Source organism: Artibeus jamaicensis, unplaced genomic scaffold (assembly GCF_021234435.1).
Source record: "Artibeus jamaicensis isolate MK-2021 breed Jamaican fruit bat unplaced genomic scaffold, CSHL_Jam_final contig_354, whole genome shotgun sequence".
NCBI lineage: Eukaryota > Metazoa > Chordata > Mammalia > Chiroptera > Phyllostomidae > Artibeus > Artibeus jamaicensis.
This window is the reverse complement of record NW_026521803.1, coordinates 46,617,950-46,641,362: the sequence shown is the minus strand read 5'-3', so window position 1 is coordinate 46,641,362 and position 23,413 is coordinate 46,617,950. Positions and strand designations below refer to the sequence as shown.

Genomic DNA, 23,413 nt, shown 5'->3' with positions numbered 1-23,413 from the left:
AGAGGAAGACTTTTGGGTTCAGGGCTTAGCTCCAGGGACCAACCTGGACAACAACCAGATGATGATTACCAAGCAAAGCTTGTTCTCCTTGTCTTCTCCAGCGGACAGGTCAAGGTCAAACTGAAACTGAAAAATCAGAACACCAAGCCAGGAGGTAAATTCAGGGACGACGGCCACGCCAGTGAGGGGAGGTGGGGAGGCGGGCTTTACGCCTGGCCAGGGGTCCATGGGGAGCGAGGCAAGGAAGGCGCCCAACATGCTACGAAGTGTTTGGGCCTAGGAATAACATCTGGGCACTCCTCGGGTAAAGCGGATCATTTACGAACATTTATTGGTCAAGTTCATTTCCCCAAAGTGCCTGTAGGTCCCAGCTGAAAATCTCGGAGGTCGCGGCAGCCACAAGCCCGTGAGGTGCTGGTGGATTTTTCATTCTTCCCGTCTCTGCTGGTGCAATTGCTGGACCCTCTGCTTCTGCAGGTGGGGCTGCCCCTCTGGACACGAGGCAGCAACAGTCTTGTCCTTTTCCAGGGAGGGGCAGTGGGAAGGCCCAGGCAGCTCAACTTCTCCGTGAGCCCGTGAACCTGCGGACTAAGGCCACCTGTCCCAACTGCTCACCTGTCCCAGGGAGGGTGTGAGCTCCTCCCAGCTTGAGTCACGGGTCCAGGGAGGGACCGGCTGGGTCCTGGGCCCAGGCCCAGTAAGCCCGCAGCCAGCATCTGCGTCGTCGTCAGCTGAGCCCCACACCCACCCCCAGCGCTGCTACAAAACTAACAGAGCAAAACGAAATCTCCCACAAAACCTGAGTGAAGGACGAAAAGCCTGAGAGTGAGAATATAAAGGAAATGGCCACGTTTCTGCCCTCTGAACACAGACGCCCCAAAGAACCACACCGAGACCAGAGGATTTCCCAGGAAAATGGTGTATTTGTAAAAGAAAACAAATTTATAATTCAAAACTCAATTTACCTTTGAATTATTTGAATGATTGGGAAGTTTCTAGATAATTTTCCCTTATTTATCCCTCAAACTTTTCCCATCTGGAGGTTTCTGTGGGAGGCTGTGACCTAGTTCCTCTGGGTGGTCTTAGGTTCTAACAAGAGCTAAGGTCCTAGTTGAAGAATTAGGTCCTATTTCAACAGATTTGAATTTTTCTTGATGCAGCAAATAGGAAAAATGAGGAAGAACTGTGTTGTGTTATGCATGTAACTAAAAGACCCACCAGTTACAAAAGAGATGGAATGACTCCTGTCATTTCGATGTGTAAATAAATCCCTCCGTGGGACATGTCAAAGTCAGGTACATTTTAAGTGACGAGGAAAATATACACGTGGAATCAGTGGGTACGCCATGCACTGGATGGAGAGGGAAGGAAATGACTCACGTCTCCGCAGAGATTCTAGTTTGTAGGATCTTACTATAATTTAAGAATGCGTGTCTCATGCCAACTCAGGAAGTATTGGGGGCCGGTCACAAAATTCCTACGCTCACAGAGCGCCCCACATGGAGTTGCTGTCGGCAGAACCTTTATCTCCATGCAAGTCCCACGCAGGGAGGGTGTCACCGAGCGCCTGGTCCCCATGCCCCTGGGCATGGCCAGTGGCCCCCACTCTCATGCAGTGATGCTGAGAACTTTGGATGTAACAGTACAGATGCACCTACGTCAACGACACCTTTCCTGTGTCACCGATGCGGCTTCTCCCACTGGGTTAGTCCTGGGAGGCACCAGGCGCGGCCGAACGTGGGGAACTACGGCAGCCTGGTCCCCAGACACACTGAGACGGCTGGTTCGGTTAGACCAAACCAGGCAGACGGTCACCAAGGAGGGCAGGAAAGCCAGCGTCAGCAGCTCAGGTTCCCCAACACCGAAATGAACAATAAGAAACAACAATCACCCTGCCCACTCAGTGGACTGAGTGTTGGTCTGGGAACTAAAGTCTTGCCAGTTCGATTCCCAGTCAGGGCACATGCCTGGGTTGCAAGCCAGGTCCCCAGTAGGAGGTGCTCCAGAGGCAAGCACAGTGATGTTTCTCTCCTTTCCCCTCTCTAAAAATAAATAAGTAAAATCTTTGAAACAATTAAAAAAAAATAACCACTGCTTCACACTGTGAACTCTCTGGAGCATGTATCCCTCACCTTAACAAGAAGCCGTGTTACACGTATGTATATGATGCCCGTGACTCAAGCGGGTCCCTTTACATGACTCTTTTTTGACAGAACACGCAGTAAGCATAATGTTTACAGAGCTTGATTTTATTTTACTTAATATAGTTGCATTTTAAAAGCTTCAATAAATTCCATGATTTTTTTAATAAAAAAAAAACAAACAAAGATACCAACACATTTCTCATGGTCCAAAAACGACTCCACAGGTTTCCTTTAGCAAAGTCATTGGTGAGACTTCTCCTATTAATATTCTTAGGTAACCATCTGCACTTCCTCTATAAATACTGTCAGTTAGTCTGTCTAGTGAACTTGGGGGAGGAAAGGGAAGGGGTGCATTAGTGGTAGCTCTGGTTAAAAAACACTTTGAGTTTTCGAACTGGGAAGGATTTTAACAACGAACTTCAGCCAGTTCTCACAGATAAGGAGGCGGAGTGGAGGGAGGGGGCTGAGCTCTCGTGTCCCTCGGGTGAGGCCGGGGGCCCTGGCATCCCACCTGGGGAGGGGGGCGCCACAGCAGCTTGGCAGCTTGGTACCAGTGGGTGGACAGAGTGGCAGGGACATGCCTGTTGGACTTCACTTTCCAGTTTTCCTTTCGTAAAGAGTGCTGACATAATGCTTCCTATTTCCCACTCGCATGGAAAAGGGGAATTTAGTCTTCTTCCCAGTTTTGTATGAAATACTTTGTAGATCATGTTTGACCGCAGCTAAAGCTCAGCCAGTGAGGTCTGTGTCCACCGTCATCGGAAGCTTCTCAGGAGGACCCACGCTCCCTCCCGCCTCGGTCCTGTAACCAGCGAGTGGGCCTGGGGTCTTAACACAAGGGACTGACCCTGGGGGCCCCTAGGCCACCGGACACAGAGCCCCACGTGGGTGACAATCACCTGCTGTGAGCTTTCAGGGTCAACGAGGGGGTGGAGCATCGCAAGGTCAGGCAGACAGCAGGCGGGCAGGCAGGTCTGAAGGTGGCGGGGGCGGAACGTCCCCCCACGTGGTGGGTGGCTGGATTTCCATCTCTGCGAAGCTCAAGCAGGGGCTGTCGGGCAGGCAGGAGGGGCCGGGACCCCCGGCACCTTCCTGCTGCTGGGGCTGGAGTCGGCCGGTGGAGAGTTTAAAAACCATGACTTTTTAGCCCTTTAGAGATACTTTTTAATCGGTGTTAAAGGTGAAAGGTGGCTGCGAGGCACCCAGAAGAGAAACACGCTTGCGTGACACATGGGGGCCACTGGCACTTCTAATTCTTTGGTAAGTGGTCCACCCAGCCAGCGCTGATGCCACAAAGCAGCAAACACCTGGGCCTGTTAAGCCAAAACGCCTCTGGTTTTACGTGGGACAGTTTCGAGATAAGAAGTATATCCCCCTTTCCCTGCATTTTAATGTATATTAAACATTTTAAGTGGTCGTAGGAATCTTTGCTATCTCCTCACCATCAAAAAAATGGAATCTCCTGATTAAGTCACTTTCTGTCCAGTCGTTTCTAGCCTAGCCCCCAAATCGACGTGGTTGAACCCCTCAGGCTGACCACGCGGGCGGGAAGTTGTGCAGGGCGGTCAGCTAGCGGTCAGTCTTTGAACGTCGCCTGGCACTTTCCAGGTAAAAGTCACTGCAGCTGGGAGGTGTCGGTAGTCACTAAAGAACAGAAGAAATGGATGACAGATGTTGAAACCCAGGAGGCAGTGCCGTTATCTGAAGTCGTCTTATTGGACGCTGCAGTGAGGCAGGGCTGCTTCGAGACCAGCGCTGCCCAGGGCGGCGGGACGGGTTCACAGTGGCACTTCCCTTCCTGCGTCCTTCCTGCCCAGACACCTGCCAAGTGACCGGAAGAGCCAGTGTTTCGCTGAATGCTGTTGACGCCGAGTGTGGCTAGTTTTGGACACGCTGCAGACGGCCCCGATAGGCATTTCCTACTGCGGCGTCTTCCCCTGAAGATGGAGATGGTCCAAAAGCAGCAAGCTGCATTTTTACTCTAGAAGAAAGGGAAAACTAACCACCTCAAGACCCATCAAGATACCTGGAGATATTGCTTAAATCTGAGCGGACCTTCCTTGGATAAACACCACAGGTGAACACCCACCCGATGGGCCGCGACCTCGAATTCCGCCACCTCCGTGCGAACAATCAAGGGACGTGATCCGCACACAATATTGCATCCTGCATTTTATTCATATGACAAAATAGGAACCTAGACTAGAACATCCATTTCGATCAGTAGGTGCGCTGAGCCGCGGTTTCATCATAAAAAATAGCGATCTAGGCGGCGACTCCCAGCCGGTGCGGGGGAGGTCGGGCCCCACGTGGCACCGCAGTACAAAAATAGTGTCTCTCTCCACCATGCGGAGGGGCGGCCTCGCCCCGAACGCAGGGGGTTGGTCTCACGAGCCGTCTTATTTACACACTTTACATTTTTCTGAGGTTATTTACACATCCTTTCGGGGGAAGACAGAACGCTACATGGTACCAAATACTAACAAAAAAAATCCACACCAATAAAGGACCATAAATAATAAAGACATTCAACTGCGAAGACTCAGCAGCAAGAGGCTCCCTGCTTTCTTCTCCGGAGACCGAGGGCCCCGTGTGCCCCGAGGAGGCGGGCAGCCCGAGGGGGGCGCGCGCCACCTCGCGCCCACGGACACGGCCGTGCAGCCAGCTCGGCGCCCTCTGCTGACGGAAACCCTCCCATGGTGCCCTCACGAGCCGCAGCAGTGGTGTTGGAAGATTGTCCTGGTTTCGTGTTTCAGCCGGGAAGACACCGCTGCCCGGCTCCTTCTTCGTGGCGCCGAGGCCCGCGTTGTGACCGCGTCTCTGGGATGGAGGTGCTGGGGGAAGCCCGTTGTCTCAGGCTGCCACGCACCCGCCACGCGCAACATGAGGTAGAACACACAGCCCCCGGTGCCCCCCGCCTGATCTCGGGCTGTCCTCCCTGCGCCAGAAAAGTCACCGCTCACGTCAGCATTTCACATAATCGGACGGCATTGTGCTTTGTCTCCATCTGAGAAAATAATAAATAAACCGGGAAGTGAGCGAATTTCCCAGTCGCGACTGATTTTCCTGGCAGACACTGGTATTTCTCCCAGGTTCACTGGACTCGGGAGCAGGGCCCCCAGGAGATTGCTCACACGCCTGGTCCTCACGGCGCCCACTCCCGCCGGCGCGGGACTCCTAGGACGAGCCATCAAAGTTGCGTTAGAGGGGGTCAAGTTCTCAAATGAGCGTCGCGGGAAAGTTAAATAGGTCATTTTAACGACGGACCACCAGGCCCTCGGGGACTGAGGAACCAACAAGTCTCGGTGGCTTTTCTGTTTAAGTAGCAAAGATTTCTCATGTTGTCTGACCTTAAGACAAAACAAGAAACAGTAACAGGTTTGTTTTTTTTCTTCATTTTCCTTAAATCAGGACTATGTATAAAATACTTTACATCTTTTTAAATCTTCAAATTATAGACAAACTTCCTAATACAAAATACTAAAAGTGCAACAGTATAAATTAAGAGTTTGCAACCACATTATACAAACATTTCCTCTTTATTGTACAGCTTTGATGCGCGAAATATTGACTCACAACGGTGTGTAACGCGGTGGCCAGTGCGCAGTGCCGCTGTCTGCCACCAGCACCCAGACCACACGAGAGAACAACCGCCCACATAGCAGCTACAAACATTTAAATTAAAAAAAAAGAACAAAAACAAAAACCAAAGGCTTGTTACTGACAGGTACTTGCACACAGAAAGCATGCTGTCTTTCCCAACAGAACTTCACAATTTACCTGCATCAAAGGAACCCACTTATTTATAGCAAAACAAATCTCGCTTAAAAAAAAAAAAACCCGCACAGCTAGAGGTGAAACCCACACAGCTGCAGCGCAAAAACTACCTTTGAAGTTGGGGCTGTATCATCGGTTACCCGCATAATCGTCACATTATAAATACTACAGACAAAGGTACGGTCGGGGGCACGGAGGACGGGACTGCGCCTCCAGGACGAGAGTTCTGAACACGAGTCCAGTGTCTCACGACTTCACAGGACTGTCACTGGAACGCCGTGGGGCACCCTGGCCCCATGCCCGGGACGGCTGGGTGTCGGGGCAAACGGAAGGGGCACCCACTGAGCCCTTTCGGGTCCCAGGGGCTCCTCCGTGTGGACTCCCATCTGTTTAGAAGGCTGGAGAATTCTGAAGAACAGTCGCGCTCACCGAGAAACGGACCATGCAGCGCTCGCACGGGGCCCCGCGGCGGCCGCGCGGTCTGTGCACGCTCTGCTGCGGGGCGGTGTGAAGGAGGCCCCCTGGGCACGGCAGTGCGCATCCTGACGGCCACACGTCACCACGTGCAGGAGGGACAGAGGGGGCGGACAGGCCGCCGGGGGCGAGGCTAGTTGATCCCGATCTCCTTGTTGTCCTCGAGGAACCTGGTGAAGGGCCGGCTGGCCACCGCGTCGGAGCCGGCTTTGTCCAGGCCCACCACGGGCGGGCTGCTGCCCGTGCGCGCCTTGTCCATGCCGGCGGCCAGGGAGCCCAGCGGGGGCATGGCACTCCCGCCCAGGCTCACGGGGAGCGGGGGGAGGCCTCCGTTCTGGATGACGGAGATCTCGTTGTTCTTCATGGCCAGGCCGTTGGTGATGGCCGCGGCGTACTGGTTCCAGAAACCAGGGTCCACGTTCATGGCTCGTGCCGCCAGGTCCTTCTGGAACATTTCTGAGAACTTCAGGGCGTCACCCCCCAGCAGGGCCATGGGGTTCTCCACCGACAGGCGGCGGCCGCGCCTCGCGGGGGCGTTATTCCACATGTGTGTGCCCATGTGCACCTGCGCGGGAAACATGGGAGACACCCACGTGAGCCACACAAGGCACGGACCCCAGACGCACACCCAGGTGGCTCTGCACGCCGTGACTTGCTCAGGGCTGGCTTCTGTCCCCACCCGAGCCAGTCCTCAGTGCGGGGCCAGGGGACATCGGGAACCAGACCTCCCTGAGCTGTCTTGCACAAGACGTGTGTCTTTTAACCAAATAGAAGCGAAGCCCGTCAATGCCTGAGTGTTTCTTCCAGCTCAGGAACTCGGCAGAATGCTCTTCCCCGCAGGGCCCAAGACTCGCGAGAAGCCTCAGAGGGCGTCCCCGGGGGCAGGGCCGCGGGCCTCTCCTTCCCCCGAGGTCATCGCCTCTGTGTCTCTGTGCTGGGAGAGGCCACAGCACTGGCCTTTTCACTTTAGAGAGGCCACGGAGACCCCAGCAGGCACCTGACCTGGGGCTGAGCGGGAGCCTGGTCCACAGGTTTCATCTGGCACCTGCTGCCCGCGCCCCGGACCCTCACCGTGAACTCAGGGCCCCACGGTGTGCACCGGCCCTTGGCTGAGCAGTGGCCCCCCAAACTCCCGCAGCCTCTCGGGGACCACAGGACAGGAGGCAGGACATGCCCTGGCTGGGCAGCAGTGTCAACGCCCAGTGCTTCCCGCCCCGGCGTCCAGACACCCGCGCGGGCCCGACACCCCCGCCAGCGGCCCACACGGCACAAGCCCTGGGGGGAGGCGAGGCCCTCTACAGCCAGAGAACACACACAACGAGTGTGAGCAAACAGCACACGCCTGAGTGAATGTGAGCACACGCACATGAGTACACGTATGGCGCAACAGAGACGTCACAGACTATGCACACACCACACACGTGTGCACACATACCAAACTCACCCACATATAACGTACGTACACAGGAGCTCGACACACACTACAGATGCAAACATGCATCATGCTCACCTGTGCCCGTGTACCCCACCCCCACGTGCGCACACCCACTCACATCCACACCCTGCCACACGTGCATACAGTCTGCATGCATGCACACACATGTACACGCCCCTACACGCACACTCGTCCACACGACACACAGTCACGCCCTTGCACACTGGCATGGGCTCCCCAGCAGCCGGCCCCCCCACCTCCCCGCCCCGGACCACAGCCGCAGCTTCGTCTGCCCCATCTCTGGGGGGGTCCGACTCAACCGTGTCCCCAGGGCTGGCAGCAGCCGCCTGGGCCCTCACCTTGAGGTTGCCCTTGGTGGTGAAGGCTCTCCCGCAGACGGTGCAGCCAAACGGCTTCTCCCCGGTGTGCGTGCGCTCGTGGATCTGCAGGGCGCTGGCCGAGGAGAAGGTCTTCCCGCACGACTGGCAGTTGTGCTGTTTGGGGGTCCGGCGTGGTGGGGGGGCCAGCATGGGCGCCAGGCCGGGGCTCATCACGGCCTGCGGCCCGGCTGCCACGTGGACGGCGGCCGGCAGTGGCGGGCCCTCGCCCAGCGTGACGGCCTTGCCGTGCCCATTCATTTCCATTTTGATCAGGGCGGGCGCGGAGCCGGCGACCCCGGCCACCCCGGCCACCCCGGCGACCAGGCTTGGACCGCTCTGGCTGGGACCTAGAGCAGAGTTGGGGCCAAATAACGGAGAAGGCAGCTCTTTCAGCCTGTGGGTCAGCAAGTGCTGCTTTAAGTTACCCACAGTAGAGCACCCGCGCCCGCAGACCGCGCAGACAAACGGGCGCTCCTTGGTGTGGCTGCGGTGGTGGATCTGCAGCGCACTCCTGCACGCGAAGGGCTTGCCGCAGACGGGACACATGGCGCGCTCACACTTACCGCGATCCCGGCTCAGGAACAGCAGGCTAAAGGGGGCCTCCTCCTTGACCGCCAGCCGGCCGGGGTGGGCGGCCGTGAGGTCCAGCGCGCCTCCGTTCTCGGGGGCGGGGGGCGGGCTGTCCGGCCTCTCGGTCTTCAGCGGCACGTCCGGCGGCTCCTCGTGGCTGCTGAGGCCCGGGGACTTGGAGGGCAGGCTCTCGCTGTGGCTGTTGGCAGGGGACAGCACCTGCGCGGAGGAGGACGACTCGGACAGGGCCGGGCTGCCCGCGCTGCGGCTCTCCAGGTCGCCCGCGGCGGACGAGGAGTCGTTGCTGAGGCGGTCGCTGTCCCCGGACCCGCTCTCCGCGGTTTTGGCGGCGGCCAGCGGCGGGCAGCTCATGACCGAGTCCATCATCTTCATCTGGTTCTCCAGCGCCGCGATGCTGGAGATGACGGACGGGGGCGAGGGCGGGCAGGAGGCCGGGCAGGGCCGCAGCGCGTCGGCCGGGGCGCCGGCCGCGTCCTCCTCCACGGAGTTCTCGTCGGCGTCGTCCTCGAAGCCGCTCAGGGCCTCGGCGGCCTTGTCGTCGCAGGGGAGCTCGGCGTCCATGGCGTCCTGCAGGCCGTCGGGCAGCGGCGTGTTGGGGATCTGGCCGCCCATGTGCATGCGGATGTGCTGCTGCAGGACCACCGCGTTGGTGAACTTCTTCTGGCAGATGGGGCAGGAGTGCTGCACCCGCAGCGGCGGCTTCGCCCGGTGCACCCCGAAGTGCGTCTTCAGGTTGCCCTTGGTGGTGAAGGCCCGCCCGCAGATCTTGCACTTGAAGGGTCGCTCCCCGGTGTGCGTGCGGTAGTGCATCTTGAGGGCGCTCTGGCAGCTCAGCACCCGGTGGCAGATGACGCACTGGTTGGGGTCGGTCATCTTCTTGTCGATGTTCTCCACGAGCTGCTGCAGCTTGGATGTCTCTGACGTCTGCATGGAGTCGAGTAGCCCTCCAAAAGGAAACTTGGCCTTGAACTGCTCGGAGCTGGCCGCAAGGACCGGGCTGCAGAGGCCAGCGGAGAGGCTGTTGTCTGCGAGGGCGGCGGCCGACGTGGACGTGGCGGAGACCTGCACGCTGGCAGGGACGTCCCCCGGCCTAGCACTTGCACAGGGCAGGCTCACGGGCTCGGTTTTGGTCAGGGAAGACACGCCAAGTGCAGGCTGCGGTGACTCGGCGGTCACTAGGGCACCGGACTCGGAGCTGTTCAGGCCGGGGGACAACGAGGGGCACTCGCTGGAGGCGGGCGAGGGCCGCTGTGGGGAGCGGCTGACCGGGGTGAGGCTGGGGGAGTCGGCGTAGCTGCCTACGCCAGGGACCGTGGGTGGCAGCTGCAGCCCCACCGACGTGGGCACCGTGGACAGCACGGGCTTGCTGTCCAGCCAGGTGGTAACCGGCTTTTCTGGGGGCAGGGACATGCCGTAGGGAATCCCGGAGCAGGTGGGCACGTTGTCCAGGTACTCGGGCACGGGGTAGGGGTTCATCTGGATGTGGGGGTACTTCTCCTTGTGCCTCTGGAAGTGCACCTTCAGGTTGCCCTTGGTGGAGAAGCGGTTGCCGCAGATGTTGCACTTGAAGGGCCGCTCGCCGGTGTGGGAGCGCAGGTGGATCTGCAGGGCACTGTCGCTGCCAAAGACCTTGGCACAGAACCTGCACTTGTGCTTGAAGAAGGGGTCCTCGGCGCTGGCCTTGGGCTCGAACACCGACACGTTGGGGGGCTTGCCCTTGCGGTGCTTCAAGAGGGCCGACAGAGGGTCCAGTGCGTTGGCCGTGGCCGCGATGCTGACCAGTGGGTTGGGGAAGATGACGCTGCTGGCAGAGGTCTGAGGTAGCAGAGGGTTTGGCAGACTGGGCGCCGAGCTGAGCAGTGGGCTGGGCCCCAGGGTGGGAGGCGTGGGGGCTTTCTGCGGAGGCTGTGAGGCACTGCCAGGGGCGCTGGCCACGGAGGCTGGGGCAGTGCCGGCCGTCGCCACACTGGAGGATGCCGGCCCACCAGACTCGGGGGCTGCAGGGCCCCCACTGGGGACATGTGGGGTGCTCACCCCAGATGCAGGCTGTGACAGTGGCTGGGGGCCCTCGTAGGCTGTGGTCTGGGTGGCGGAGCCTGGCGGCGTGGGGACAGGAATGGCCCCGGAGGGCAGCTGCAGGGCAGAGTGGGTGGCCAGCCCGGGGAGCTGGCTGGAGGTGGGCCCCGGGGTGCTCTGGGCCCCGGGGGCGGCTCCCGGGTTCAGCGGCGGCCTCAGGGGCTGGCGGCTCATCATGGCCACCTGGCTGCGGATCTGCTCGATGAGCTGCAGCTGGTGAATCTGCTGCTGCTGCAGCGCCATCAGCTGCTCCAGGATCATGGGGATGGCCGCCGCCGTGACCCCGCCGCCAGAGCCCGCCGCGCCCGCGGCCCGCGCACTCTGGGAGAACTGCGCCACCGCCACCTTGGTGCTCAGCAGGGTCTCCAGCGTCACGTTGGTGCTCGGCATGCCGTAGGTGGCCACTGGCACCGGCTCGGGGGCCGGTGGTAGAGGCGGCTTCCCCGGGAGCGAGGGCCCCGGGCCCTGGAAGCCCTTGTCCGTGGTCGGGGGCTCCACATCCATGGGCTCCTCCTCCTTCTCCGGGGCCCTCACCTCGCCACCCTCCCCGCTCTCTGGGGGGGCCGCCTCCTCGGGAGCCTCGCTCTCTGTCTGCTCCCCGGGAGAGCTGGCGGGAGAGGGTTCCGGAAACTCCTCCGAGGCCGGGGCCGGCTCATCCTCGTGGACGATCAACACCAGCGGGTTCTTGGTGCAGACCCTCTTGTGCCGCAGGAAGTCCGTCCACTTGAAAAACTCGGCACAGCACTTGTCACACACGCTGGTCTCCTCGCTGCCGCTCCTGCTGTCTCGGCCGCTGTCACCGTCCTCGGCGCCGTCCCCGGGGGCCGCTGCGGAAACCGAGAGGCTGCGTCAGCCACGACCGGCCACACCGCCCGCCCTCCACGGCAAGGTTTTGCACATACATAAAATCAATATTTTTTATTTTGTACAAATTACCCCACTTCAGCGTTTCTGACACCCGGCGCACGTGCTCCGTGGCCCTTCTAGCTAGCTAATCATTTTCTTAGCGCAATCCATCAAATTATGAGGCTCTATCAATTGTGGATACTGCTTCTTAATGAAATTCCATAGAAGCCATTGATTTCCAATATTTTCATACCATCCACGGCCGCCCTGTCTGTGGGTGCAAAGCCAGCTTTCGATGGGCTCATTAGGATTCTCCCTACCGTCCGGCCTCCTCGTTTCCAGCAAAATTAGAGATGCCTTTGCCAGTTCACTTAACGTTGCTAAACTAATCTGCAACCTTTCAAACTCGCGTCAGCCCCTGACAGCGAGCCGGCCGCCGCCTCCCCGGCTCGGCCTCGGAGGTCTGTCGTCTGTACACAGCGGGAGACATCACAGGTTTAGTGTAATTCTGCAGAGCCTTGCAGGCCAACGGGCACTTATCTCATGCAGGAAATTTCGGCCAAATACTTGCATTTGTAAACGTAACAAAGAAAATACAGCACTTCTCTCCTCTCTGCTCAAAAACTGCCACCTCCCCCGCCCGCCGGCGACGTGCCGACCGACTCAGCCCTCTGAGGGGTCCTTTGGGACCAGGCACACGCCCACGGTGAGGGTCTGCCAGGTGAGTCCCACAACGCGGCCTGGGCCTGGGGTCAACTGTGTTTCATACAATTAGCTCTGTCACATGCAGTATTTCTTGGGGAAAGGAACCAAAATTACATGTCGCTGTTATCAGCCAATAGTGTTCGGCGGTCTGCTGGCAAACTAGAAATTATATATTTAAAGTTCATTTATGTTGACATGTTTCACACGGGGACGTTGCCGTCCGACGCACTCTGTGCACCTATTTTCATCTGTTCTCATAGAAAGACTTCGCAAATTATATGCTTGCGCCATAGTGGGAAACCTCTAATTGGTTACACATGTTTAATTACTGTTGCAGGCAGCTACTTCCTGACTTCCCTAACCCTCTTGTGCCGAATAACAACCGCGTTTAATGAACAATTCTAATTCACACCTGATCAAATAAATGGCCGAACAGGAACAAGGAGTCAACACACGCTGACATTGCTGGCCCCCGTGTTTTGGACAGTGGGGGCGAAAGGTAATGCTCAGTAATTACTCAGCTCCGTGTGCCGGCCCGCACGGCACTGACGCGTGACTGCTCTTTGTCAACTTACAGATGAGTGACAGCCGCACTCGGTTCCGCAGAAATGACAGTGGAAAACTGGCCCTTTGTCCCCACACAGAACTGAGTGTGAGAACACCCCCTAAGTTTGTGCCCCGGAAAAAATTTACCGTTATTTCCTCTACAAGTGCACTTGCTGAGAAGTCTCCCTGCTTTTTCTTGTCGGGTTTGGAGAGAAGAATTAATTCGGCCTGATTTCAGTGGAAAAATCGGATGTTTAAAAAAATATCCTGTAAAAAACATTCGTCCCTTCGCTGGACAAGAAAATAAAAATATCTTTCAAGGCTGGCCTGCTTGCTGCTCTCCACGAGGCCATTACTGCCGGGTAATTTATACATGCCTTTAAAAAATTATTAGCAGTGTTCAATTAGCATTTTCTTAACTGGCTAAACCATGTGAAGGGGAAAAGTTAGAGCTTGCAGCCCATAAAGGCCTGCTGGACTTTTAAACTAAAGTCGGGCTGACGACCTGAGCGGAGGAGTCTCATTACTGGAGGGAAGGAATGTGATACGTGCAATAATGAGGTTGAGTATCGCTGGGAGCAAAGACAGCCGATTTATGCTGCAGACAGGCACCTTAGCAAAACAAATACTCCAAGTGCCAAGCTCTGCTCCAGGTATGCAAAATCTAATTGTCCACCTGCGAAGGTCACGAGACAGGGCAAAACCCAAAACACTGGACTCTTCGGATAAATAATTTCTTAAAGATCTATACGTATGGGCTGTCTCAAATTCCAGTGGTGCATTAAAAAAAAACTCATCATGCAATGCACACAATCTCTACGTTCAAATTCCTGACGGGAGCGGAAGGCTCTGCGGGGCCCCGAAAGCCTGTCTGCAGCGAGTCAGTGTCCTGCGCCACAGATGTTAGCACTCAACACGGAGCCGAATTCTTAAAAGTTCTTTTCCAATATGTTAAAGCTATGAGCCAAAGGCCTGCCGCCATCCTCACATAGGTTTTTATTTCACTACTTTTTAAAAAGAATACGAAGAAATTCATTCTGAGATTCTCTCCACCTTTAAGTCCTAAGTGGAGATGACATGTTCTGCCTTTGGCATGATGGACACATTCACACGGCACGTCCCTTGATCATGCGTGTCCCACTCAGAGACTGCTTCATGTGCAACACATGTTGGGGACAATTCACTGAGAGCGTGCTGAACAATTAGCTTTGTTTCTGGACCATTTTTAGCATGCCGACTGTTGGAAGACCTAACTTAACTGTAGGTAAATTACACTTTCTCAAAGGGCATTTCCCCGATTTTCTTTGTAGAAAACTAGGGCGTGAAATGGGGCGAGGACTTTGGTCCCACACTGTACTTTCCCCCCACGTTCTTCATCGACCCGAACAAATCCACAGAAAGGCGCATTTTCCCATTTCCATGGTTTTTCATGGGTTAAGTATTTTTAGGGTTCACCTCCAGGTTCATGGAACTGGGAACTGTTCCTACGGGCGAGCTCCTTTCTTTCCAGTGGCAGGTTCTTAACTGTAGAAACTTTCTACCAAATAAGTCACTTTATGATAAGTGATGATGACCTAAACACAATGAAGATATTCTTGTCGAAGTCACGCTCCTTCTCCTTACGCTCCTTTAAAATTGAAAAAAGCAAAACCGAAGAGAGGAAGTCGTGTGAAAACGGCATTCCCACTGTCTGGATCCAGTAGCAGCCATTACTGTCGAGGAACCTAATGAAATAGAGGGTTGCCAGGTTTCACACGCAAAGTTTCAGATGAAATTTGTCTTTTGCTTACAATGCATACATATAAAAAACTACAATTAGTGAAGGGAAAAATTCTTCAATACAATCGTCTTCTAGACCATTTCTTATTTTGGACGAATAATTTAGAATCACCACTGACATATATGTTTTGTACTGGGCTTTGCATAACAGCCCATGACATGGCCAGTTCTGTCCTCACTTGCTCAAGCTGTGACTGTTTTCCTCTCAAAAGCCAAGTGTTCAAGCTTCCCCTCAAAGTTGCAGAGAAGCACAAATGCTGGAGAACAGTTCTGAGTAAAATGTGTTCAAATAAAAATGTCCCTAGAGCACGGCGGGATTCGAATTTCGGGCGCATGTTTTAAGAATGTTGTTGAACAATAACTTCCACCGGGTTGATTGCTAGGAACTCCGAGAACGAGCCCATTTTTACTGGGGACGGGGCCTTTGAAGTGGCGACTCCAGAGCAGGGCGCAGGCCCAGGCTTCTGCCACACTCGGAGAGGGGGACATAAAATACGTCGTTACAACCTGATGGCTCTTCTCATTCCAGTGACGAAATGTATCGTGTTACCGTGTGCATGTGCTAATCTGGCAGAATTTATTCATCTCAGAAAATGCTTTCTGTAGTGAGGAGACACGTGTGGGAAAAACCCGGACACGGGTCCCAACATGGACACACCCCCCCAAGCCCTCTAACCCGGCCATTGTTTTAAGGTGATATTAAGCCGGATTCAGATGCAGTCAACCGTCTTTTAATTAAATTTACATTGTAACTGGCCTCTGTGCTCTAGAAATAGAAGTTGTTATCTCCATTAGTTAATATGGCTTAACTTTTTAATTTCAGGGTGGAAGGGGGTCCATGAACCCCTGCCCCAAGGGTAGAAGTCCGAGAGATTTATTTTTGACGCAGTTGGAAGTTTTTACTTTTGCGGGGGTGGGTGTTGAAAAACGAGCACCTCGAACATTATCACAGACAAAGCAGTTCGTCCTGACTGTCCAGCGACTAAGATTTCAAACTGCGAACACACGAGGCTGAGGCGGGAATTCAGTGTGTAAGGGTGACATCGGAACACGCGACAGACAACTGCCAGCCCCCCACCCCCAGCCTCTGTCGTGGGCGGGGGAAGACACTGTCCAGGTGACTACCCCTCTCCGCGCAACGTGTGAGAAAAGGCTGCCTGGGGCGGGGCGGGGGGACAGTCCACCTTGTGACATCCCACCTGAGCACCCCCCAGGTCCGGCACCGGACTCCGTCTCCTGAAGCCTCAGGAGGGAGGACACAGGTGTGCGGAGGCCACCTCAGTGGCAGAGGAAATGCAGAGTCAGCTCACAGCCGTCCCTGCGCTGGCCCTTCGCACCTGAGATTTTCCCCGCGGCACCCCACTCGGGCCTGAGCAAGGCCCGTGTGCCTCACATGCTTAGAGGAGGAAGCGGGCCCCATGCCCTTGCAGAGAAAGTCCCCAGCGGAGGGATGGCTTCAGTGACCGTCTCACAGACACAGGGCTTTATCTCTTCTCGCTAACAGAGCACATGGAGAGTGTTTAACAAAAATGTCCCTCTTCTTAGGATCAACTCTCTCAGTGTGAAGGGATCTCCTCCCTCAAACTCCCCCCCAACAAACACAAAAAACCAAGCCCCCCACTGTCCCACAGGGCTCCCAGCTTCCTTCCCCGCTCTGTTACATAAGAGACACGATCATGTCCTCACTGTCCCCTGCAGAAGGCAGACTGTCCACACACACAAGGATCTTTTCTGAGGCAAGGGAAAAGCATTGTTGCCACACATATGATACAAAAATATTGCAGGCATCAAGCTTCCTTTCAGAATCTCCAACTACAGGGTTCTGGCTTGGCTCTCTCATTTCCTCTTTGCAGGGCCTGGTGGGCATGCTAACCGGTCACAAAGAAGTGACACGCAGGCCTTTCCGGGCCGCGCCCCTGCGCCTCCAGAGCTCGCCTTCCCTCCGCTCCACCTCTGCTGCCGTTTTCAATTCTGCACCCTTAGCAACAGAAGTGCGTCCGGGGAGGAGGCGGGGACCCTCCACCGTCAGGAGTGACTCGAAAAGGCCCCGAGGGTCCTTAAGGAGGGAAAAAACGGACTCTCCTTTGCCTTTGCCATCCCTGAAAAATCTACTGAGCGTTTTTTCAAGTTTTCCTCAATCATTAGGAGACACGTATTTTCTTGCAAATTAATTCTTTTTTAACTCCTTATGATAGCTTTGAATCCCATAAAGAAAGATGAATTATCACACACTGAGCCCAAGCTGCGACACAGGAGGAGACAAATAGAGACCCCCACTGTGTCTAACAATGTAGAAGGAATTCCAGACGCAACAGAAAAACGGTGTCCTCCTCCCCAGACCTCCAGGCTGGAGAGCCCGGCGCCGACGGTGGAGGGCACTGTCGCTATGCCGAACACGGCGCTGACCTGCGTGCCTGCTCTGCGCCACTCGGTGGTCCGCAGCTCAAATTTGTTAAGTGATGACCACCTGTGGCACAGCCACCAAACGTCTCAGGTTGGGGACGCCTGCGATTTCCACCCTGTGTGCTGAGGCTCCGGCAGGCGAGTGTGCCTTCCTCTCGGCCACGCACGGGCTGGGGGCAGACGCACACGCCCTGCTCTCTTCCACTGTCTGCCCTGACACCGTGTCGAGGGGCGAGGTGTGTGTGGCACCTCGGGGCTGCATGAGCCTCTCCTTAGGGGCGGCACGCTGTGCTCACACTCGTGACGGACACACACACCCGTGGGCCCCGCCAAAGGGCAGCCACAGACCTGAGATCCATCCGTCAGCGGTGAGGACAGGGTCGTCGGAGCCCTGAGGGGCGAAACCCAGGCGTGTGCAGGCTGCAGCGGGCGGATGCGGAGGGTCTCAACTCAGAGTCGACACGTGGGCTCACGCGTGCTGCTTCCTGCCTACTTGGAAGTGCACGGCCCCGGCCACTTTTCACACCCACTATTCATAAACCAGGGAAACAAGCAAGACCACTTTGAGGCGCAAACACCTGGGTCTATGTGGCCCTAGAGACGCAGGGACGGCATGGCGTCCAGAACGGGGTGTGGCCACCGTCCCCACTGGACGTCCTGCCCTTGGGGGACGACCATTGAATCATCAGCTCTGCTCCGTGTCTATGGGCAGAGTTTGCACACGTGCAGCAAATCGTCCTGCAAAAGCCCCTGCCCTGGGCACCGAGGCCGGGGGTCCTGCACACCCACCGTCACACAGTGGGGTCACCAAGCAGCACCGCGAGGTCCCTCTGGAGAAGAGGGCCAGGGCTGCCGAGGAGGGCGGACCAAGTGGCACCGCACCTGCGGGGTTAATTGCACAGTTCAAGATGTAACAGCCGCACAAAGGAAAACCGTCGTCCGTCCTCGAAGAACATAAACACTTGTGCTGAACGAGATGGGCATCTGATAGGCCAGCCACACAGGGCCAGCGTGCGGGGCTCCCGTTAACACTCGGGCTCGGTGTTAACACTTCGTAGCGCCGCGGCCAGGCCTGTCGCCAAGGTCAACAGCACAGATGCACTAATTGTATGACGAGCTTGACATCTAGTGGCCACCCCTGGCAGGCAGGGCAGGAAAGGTTAAGTCAGCAAGGCCTGTCTCAGCTCCTCTAACAACCCACCTTCAGGGCGCCGCCCAAGCTGGCCAGCTCCGCAGCCCCCCTTCTGCCCCCCTTCTCCCGACCTCAGACAGCAGGGCAGAGGCCGCTGCCGGAAGGCTTTCCGGCTCGCAGAGCGGGTGGGGGTCCCTGGGGGCGAGCGCAGCAGCCACACCGGGGCGAGGGTAAGAGCCAGGCCCACTGAGGACCCGGTCTGGGCCCCACTGCACCACCAGGTCTCTCTGCTGGGCGTCCTTTCAGCCGGGAGAGCTCTTCCTTTAATTAGCAGACAAATCAGCTCTAATCCTCACCTAAGTAGAGCCTGCCACGTTATTTTATTATTTCGATGAATATTCTATGCCTTCTGTAACGCAACTCGCCGAGTGTGTTGGCTGGGAACAGGCGGCCAAGTGCACGGGAGACCGGAAAGGTGTTCCGAGGAGAAGAGAAAGCCTGACAGTGGGGTTTTCCAAACACAGAAGTTGACTTAAGGCAAAATGTGAAAACCTTCGGCTTTACAGGCTCTGCTTGTGCCTGATTGCCTGGGAAGTGTGGGGCCAGGCGACAGAGGCCGCGGTGGCAAACCTGCTTCACTTCACGAGACCAGGACGCGCAGGCCTGTCTCTGCCAACGCGAGAGGGAATCTCGTAGGAAAACACAAACACAGGGACAAAACCCTCCAAACTGCCCTTCCCCAGCTATTCTGCAGCACAGAGAGGGCGCGTCACCTCATTAAGCAGTTAAGAAGATTTTAATTTTACTTGAATAAAAGCCTGTGCCGGTAGTTCCATTTAAGAATGCTAAATTCCAGCTGGGGTTCAGTGCACAGAGGGGAACCTTGGTCTCACTCTGAATCCCCCCAAAAGAGAAGGTTCTGAGAGCTACCTTGAGGGGAATGGGGGAGCCTGGGAGATGGCAGTTGGAGATGAAATCTGACCCACTTTGGCCATCATCCTGTATACAAAAAATAATCAGCTTGCTAAGCAATTCCTGCTGTGCGCCCATGCCTCTTCTTTCTCCGGCTCTGAAAAGATCTAAAAATACTGGGTGACCACACGTCGTGGGAGCCCCCACTGCCACCCACCTCAGCAGCTCCCCCTCTGTGAGGTGGGAATTAATTGGCAGGCCTTCTGGTGGCCAAAGAAAAATGCCTTTTAAAATGGGTCCGGCTTTTTACGTGTTCTTTTTAAAATAAAGGCTTGCAAATTCCTCCTTTCCCCTCTCCCTCTTACTTACTTTTCACCTTTCAGGTCTCCGAGAAAACCAGCTGCCCACTAACGAGTGAGAGCAGCTTCTGCCGGTTCCCTTCCGAAGGCCGAATTGTAAATGTGTCCTGGGGGGGGGGGGCGCTCAAGGCAAACCGTGCAGATACAGAGAAAAGAGAAAAGACCTCTGCACCAAAGCCCGGTGGCCTCCCCCCTGAACTGAAACACGGCCTGCGAAGACCCCTGCTCAATTCTTAAATCACATGCTCGCCACATTTAAAAGGGTTTTTTAAGATAGCCATGTGACTGAAAATAAAAACACACTTTGAAGCAATTAGTGCCCGCAAACAAAACGCAGGATGGCAAATTGTTTTAAATTATAATATCCTTTTGTTCTTCTTTAAACACATTTTCTCTCTAACGACAATGAACCACGTCTTTACGAAGCTGTATTTTATATGATAAATGATGGCACTATTACACCTTTCAAAGTTCTTAGGAGTGTCAACTGCGCTTCTGTCATCAGAAGTTTTAATTACTTTGCTCAGAACAAAAATATTCAGCTGGCTCAAAGGGTTTCATTATTAATGACATCCATTTAACTGAATCCTAAAGCTGCAACACTTATTTCTGAATTTTCGGAAACAGTTGAAACACTGTTCCCACTGGGAATGTCAGTCTCTGTCATTCTTAAATTTTACAACAGGATTACTCTGCAACTTCACAAAAATCACAGTTACTTTTTCTCATTTTACACACACCATCGTATTTCACTCCTGCAAAGATGAGGTTTGGAGGGCACCGAGGCTATTTTTGGATAGCTACCTTTTCTCATCACTTGCCTAAAAACCAAAGTCTGAAAAAAGTCATATTTCTGTTTTTAAGAAATAAAGTCTTCTTTTTTTTTTTTACTGTAAATTACTGTGGCAGTGAATCTTGGCCACCCCATGCTACACTCCAGTTTTACAGTGTTTGGTTTTTTTGTGGCATTATGAATAGCCTCCAAGTGGACTGTGTATACTGCTTTAATTAATGTCACAGCCAAAGTGATACAAAGGAATTATCTACTTTGTTTCTAAAACGCTGTAAACTTATTTCCCTCGCAACTTCATGCACCATCTGTTTATTTCCACTGTGCTTAACAAAGTTCAAATGTGGAGATCTCATTCACGTTGGAGTGGCTTAGTTTTCACAACCATTTATCTTGAAAACATGTTTTAGTCACCTTCCCAACACGAGCAGCACACAGCAATCCACGCCAGCACTCCTCCCGGAGCCGAGAACAGAGTACCTTTTATGCTCGCTGAACAATCAGCTTCGGAATAATTAAATCCGAAAGAACTATTTTTTACATAGTTTGCCTAAACTGTCCCCAAAACAACCGAAGAAGCACACCACTGGACCGAGGCTCAGCCCCACAGGCTCTTTTCGGCCTGTTGCAAAACATGACCAGAAACTGTGTTAGCATCTGGGATGCAACTCGGAATGGCGGAAGAACACAGGTCTGGCAAAAAACTTTAATCCTTCCATCGGTGTGAAAACCTGAATGGCTCACCTCTACACAAATTCAGTAACAACGAGGGGAATCCAGAAGAGAACTTGTAAATAATTTATTCCATCCAAGGTTTTCAAATATAGGCTATATATCCCCTAACATGTTTACACTATTAGGCTCACCAAGCTCACGTTTCTGGAGTGAAATTAAAAATGAATAGCAGAGCCTCAGCATGGTGATTGCTAAATACCAGGGGTTTTACTCTATTAATTAAAATATGCTTTAATAAAAGGAGACATTGCACATTTTGATAACGACCCTACAAAGCTGAGAAGTATTTACATTGTTGCATTTTGGGGCGCCTGTGAAAGCCGATTTCGAGCTATTCAGGAGCCACAATAATACAGCTTTAAAATTCCTCGCTGGGATGCAATGTAGCTCTTTTGAAGGGAAGACTGTCTTTCTCATTCGGCAGAAATAAATCCATTCATTTGATCATGTAGTCATTGAGGGCAATACAAAACAAACCAAGTGTGAGAAATTCTATGTGATGAAGTAAACAAAACAAAAAAATCCATTTCCATGACAAAAAGATTCTTTGTCCCTAATCCACCCACCATATGCAGGCGTTTCTTTTTAGCATATCTCCGGTTCCAATCGCGGGTGACGAGGCCGCACAGGCTCCGCGGCCTCGCCTCCGAGCGACAGAAAGGCCCAGCTCACGAATTTTATTTAGCGACCTCCGGGCCGCGTCCTAAGCATCTTCCTCGTTCCGCGTCCCGACGCACCGGGGACCTGCTCGGTCAAACTTCCCCACACCGAGTGGTCAACGCACATCCCTGTGATTTTCTGCAGGAAGCCTAATCCTCCTGGTAAAATAAGATGCCTATCGGCCTCCGAACAACTTATAACCGGTTAATTCAAAAGTTGGCCGGCGTCTTTTTTAAGGAATGAACTACCCGATGTCCGCGCTGCGGTGCAGCTGCGCCCCCCCCCCATCTGGCGTCCCGGTGTCGCACTCTGGGGACCCCGATGGCCCCAGGCAGCACCGCGAGGACTCCGGCCCAAAACTTCTCGGGAGGAGGCCGGGCCGTCGGCGCCCGGCTCTCGAGAGCGGCGGCTATCTTCACTTGGGGACGAGGAGGAAGTCCCCGCGGCGCCGCAGACACAGGAGCAGGCCAAGCAAACTTAGAGCCGCCAGGACGTGCCGGGTCCTCCGCGTGCACAGAACACCCCCCAGCGCCGCGGCCGAGCTCACCCCGGGTTAAGTCCCCAGGCGGCCATTAGGCAAGGCCTGGCGACAGTGCCTGGTCGCTTCGGAACCGGACCATTGGTTTGTCAGGGCGCCGGGGCTCGCAGCTCTGCGGCCTGCGGGCGCACAAGGCGGACTGTGCGGGGTGGGGGCAGGCCGGGGTCCGCGCGGCGGCCGGGCTCGGACCGCCGATCGCCCGAGGCGCCCGGAGCGGAACAAAGCTGCTCCGCCTGCGTACAGCGGTAGGTGAGCCCGGACTCGTAACCGCCGCTGAGCCCGCCTAGGGGACGCCGGGGTCGCGGAGGCCAGCCCCAGGTCCGGGCGCAGAGAGCCCGGGGGGCAGCGTGGAAGAGGCGGCGCGGACCCCTCCCACCCCCGCCCAGTTCCGCGCGCAGCTCCCCAACTCCCAGCGGCTGAGCCAAGTTTACTTCGCCCGCAACTCTCCGCGCCGTGCGCTCTCGCGGGGATCAGTCACTGCGGCCCGCCTGCTCCGCCCAGGCGCCGCGCGGCAGACCCTAGCTCGCCGGATCCAGGGACCCAACCCCGTCCTCCGCTCTCAGTCGACCCCGCCGCCCCTAGGCCCCCGCCTCTCCGCGGCCCCTCACCGTGCTCCGGAGCCCCTTCCGGCGGCGGCAGCTCCTCGTCCGACTTGAGGTGCTGGGGCTTGGCCTGCTTGCGCCGAGACATGCTGCTAGCGGCGCGCGGGCCCCACTCGGGGCAGCGGCATCAGCGGGACGGCCGGCGGGGACGGCGCGGGGCGGCCGGGCGGGCGCGGGGCGCGGGGCGCGGGCGGCGGCGGCGGCGGCTGCGCGGGCCGCGCATGGGGCTGAGCAATTAGGCTGGTGAATAATGCATGTCCATTAGCGGAGGGCCGCGCCGATTGGCCGGCCTCCAGCGGACTCTGGCGGCCTATGCAAATGAGGCCGCGCTCGCAATTAGCGACCGCGCGGGCTAAGAGGCGGCCGGCGCCCGGGGACCTGGGAGCGCGCGGCCGGGTACCGCCTACATCGCGAGCTCTGCGCTCCCCGGCGCCCAGGTACCTTTCGGCGGCCGGGAGCGGGCGGGCGCGGTGGCTGCCCCTGCCCAGGGCGCAGGCAGCAAACTTTGGCGGCGTCCGCGCGGCGCCGT

The 23,413-nt window shown here is 55.8% G+C and overlaps 1 protein-coding gene across 2 annotated transcripts; it reads right to left on the bottom strand.

Moving 5' to 3' along the window:
* Positions 1 to 4,121: 4,121 nt before the first annotated feature.
* SALL3 (spalt like transcription factor 3) lies at positions 4,122 to 23,115 on the bottom strand. 2 transcript variants are annotated; one of them, XM_037148098.2, is made up of 4 exons: positions 22,891 to 23,115; positions 8,774 to 11,704; positions 8,190 to 8,557; positions 4,122 to 6,960 (listed from the first exon to the last, which is right to left on the bottom strand). In XM_037148098.2, the coding sequence occupies exons 1-4, from the start codon at positions 22,970 to 22,972 to the stop codon at positions 6,529 to 6,531; spliced, it is 3,813 nt and encodes a 1,270-aa protein (XP_037003993.2). In that variant the 5' UTR covers positions 22,973 to 23,115; the 3' UTR covers positions 4,122 to 6,528. The 2 variants fall into 2 exon arrangements, with proteins under 2 accessions (XP_037003993.2, XP_037003992.2); XM_037148097.2 differs by having other exon boundaries at positions 8,190 to 11,704.
* Between the last annotated feature and the right edge of the window lie 298 nt (positions 23,116 to 23,413).

What these genes read in the sequence shown, in the direction of transcription:
- SALL3 (XM_037148097.2), bottom strand. Translation starts at nt 22,972, where the DNA reads ATGTCTCGGCGCAAGCAGGCCAAGCCCCAGCACCTCAAGTCGGACGAG. An exon ending in GGAAGGGGCTCCGGAGCACG is followed by an intron (nt 11,705 to 22,890) that starts GTGAGGGGCCGC and finishes CGGTTTCCGCAG; the next exon opens with CGGCCCCCGGGGACGGCGCC. An exon ending in CCACCAAGGGCAACCTCAAG is followed by an intron (nt 6,961 to 8,189) that starts GTGAGGGCCCAG and finishes TTTCCCGCGCAG; the next exon opens with GTGCACATGGGCACACACAT.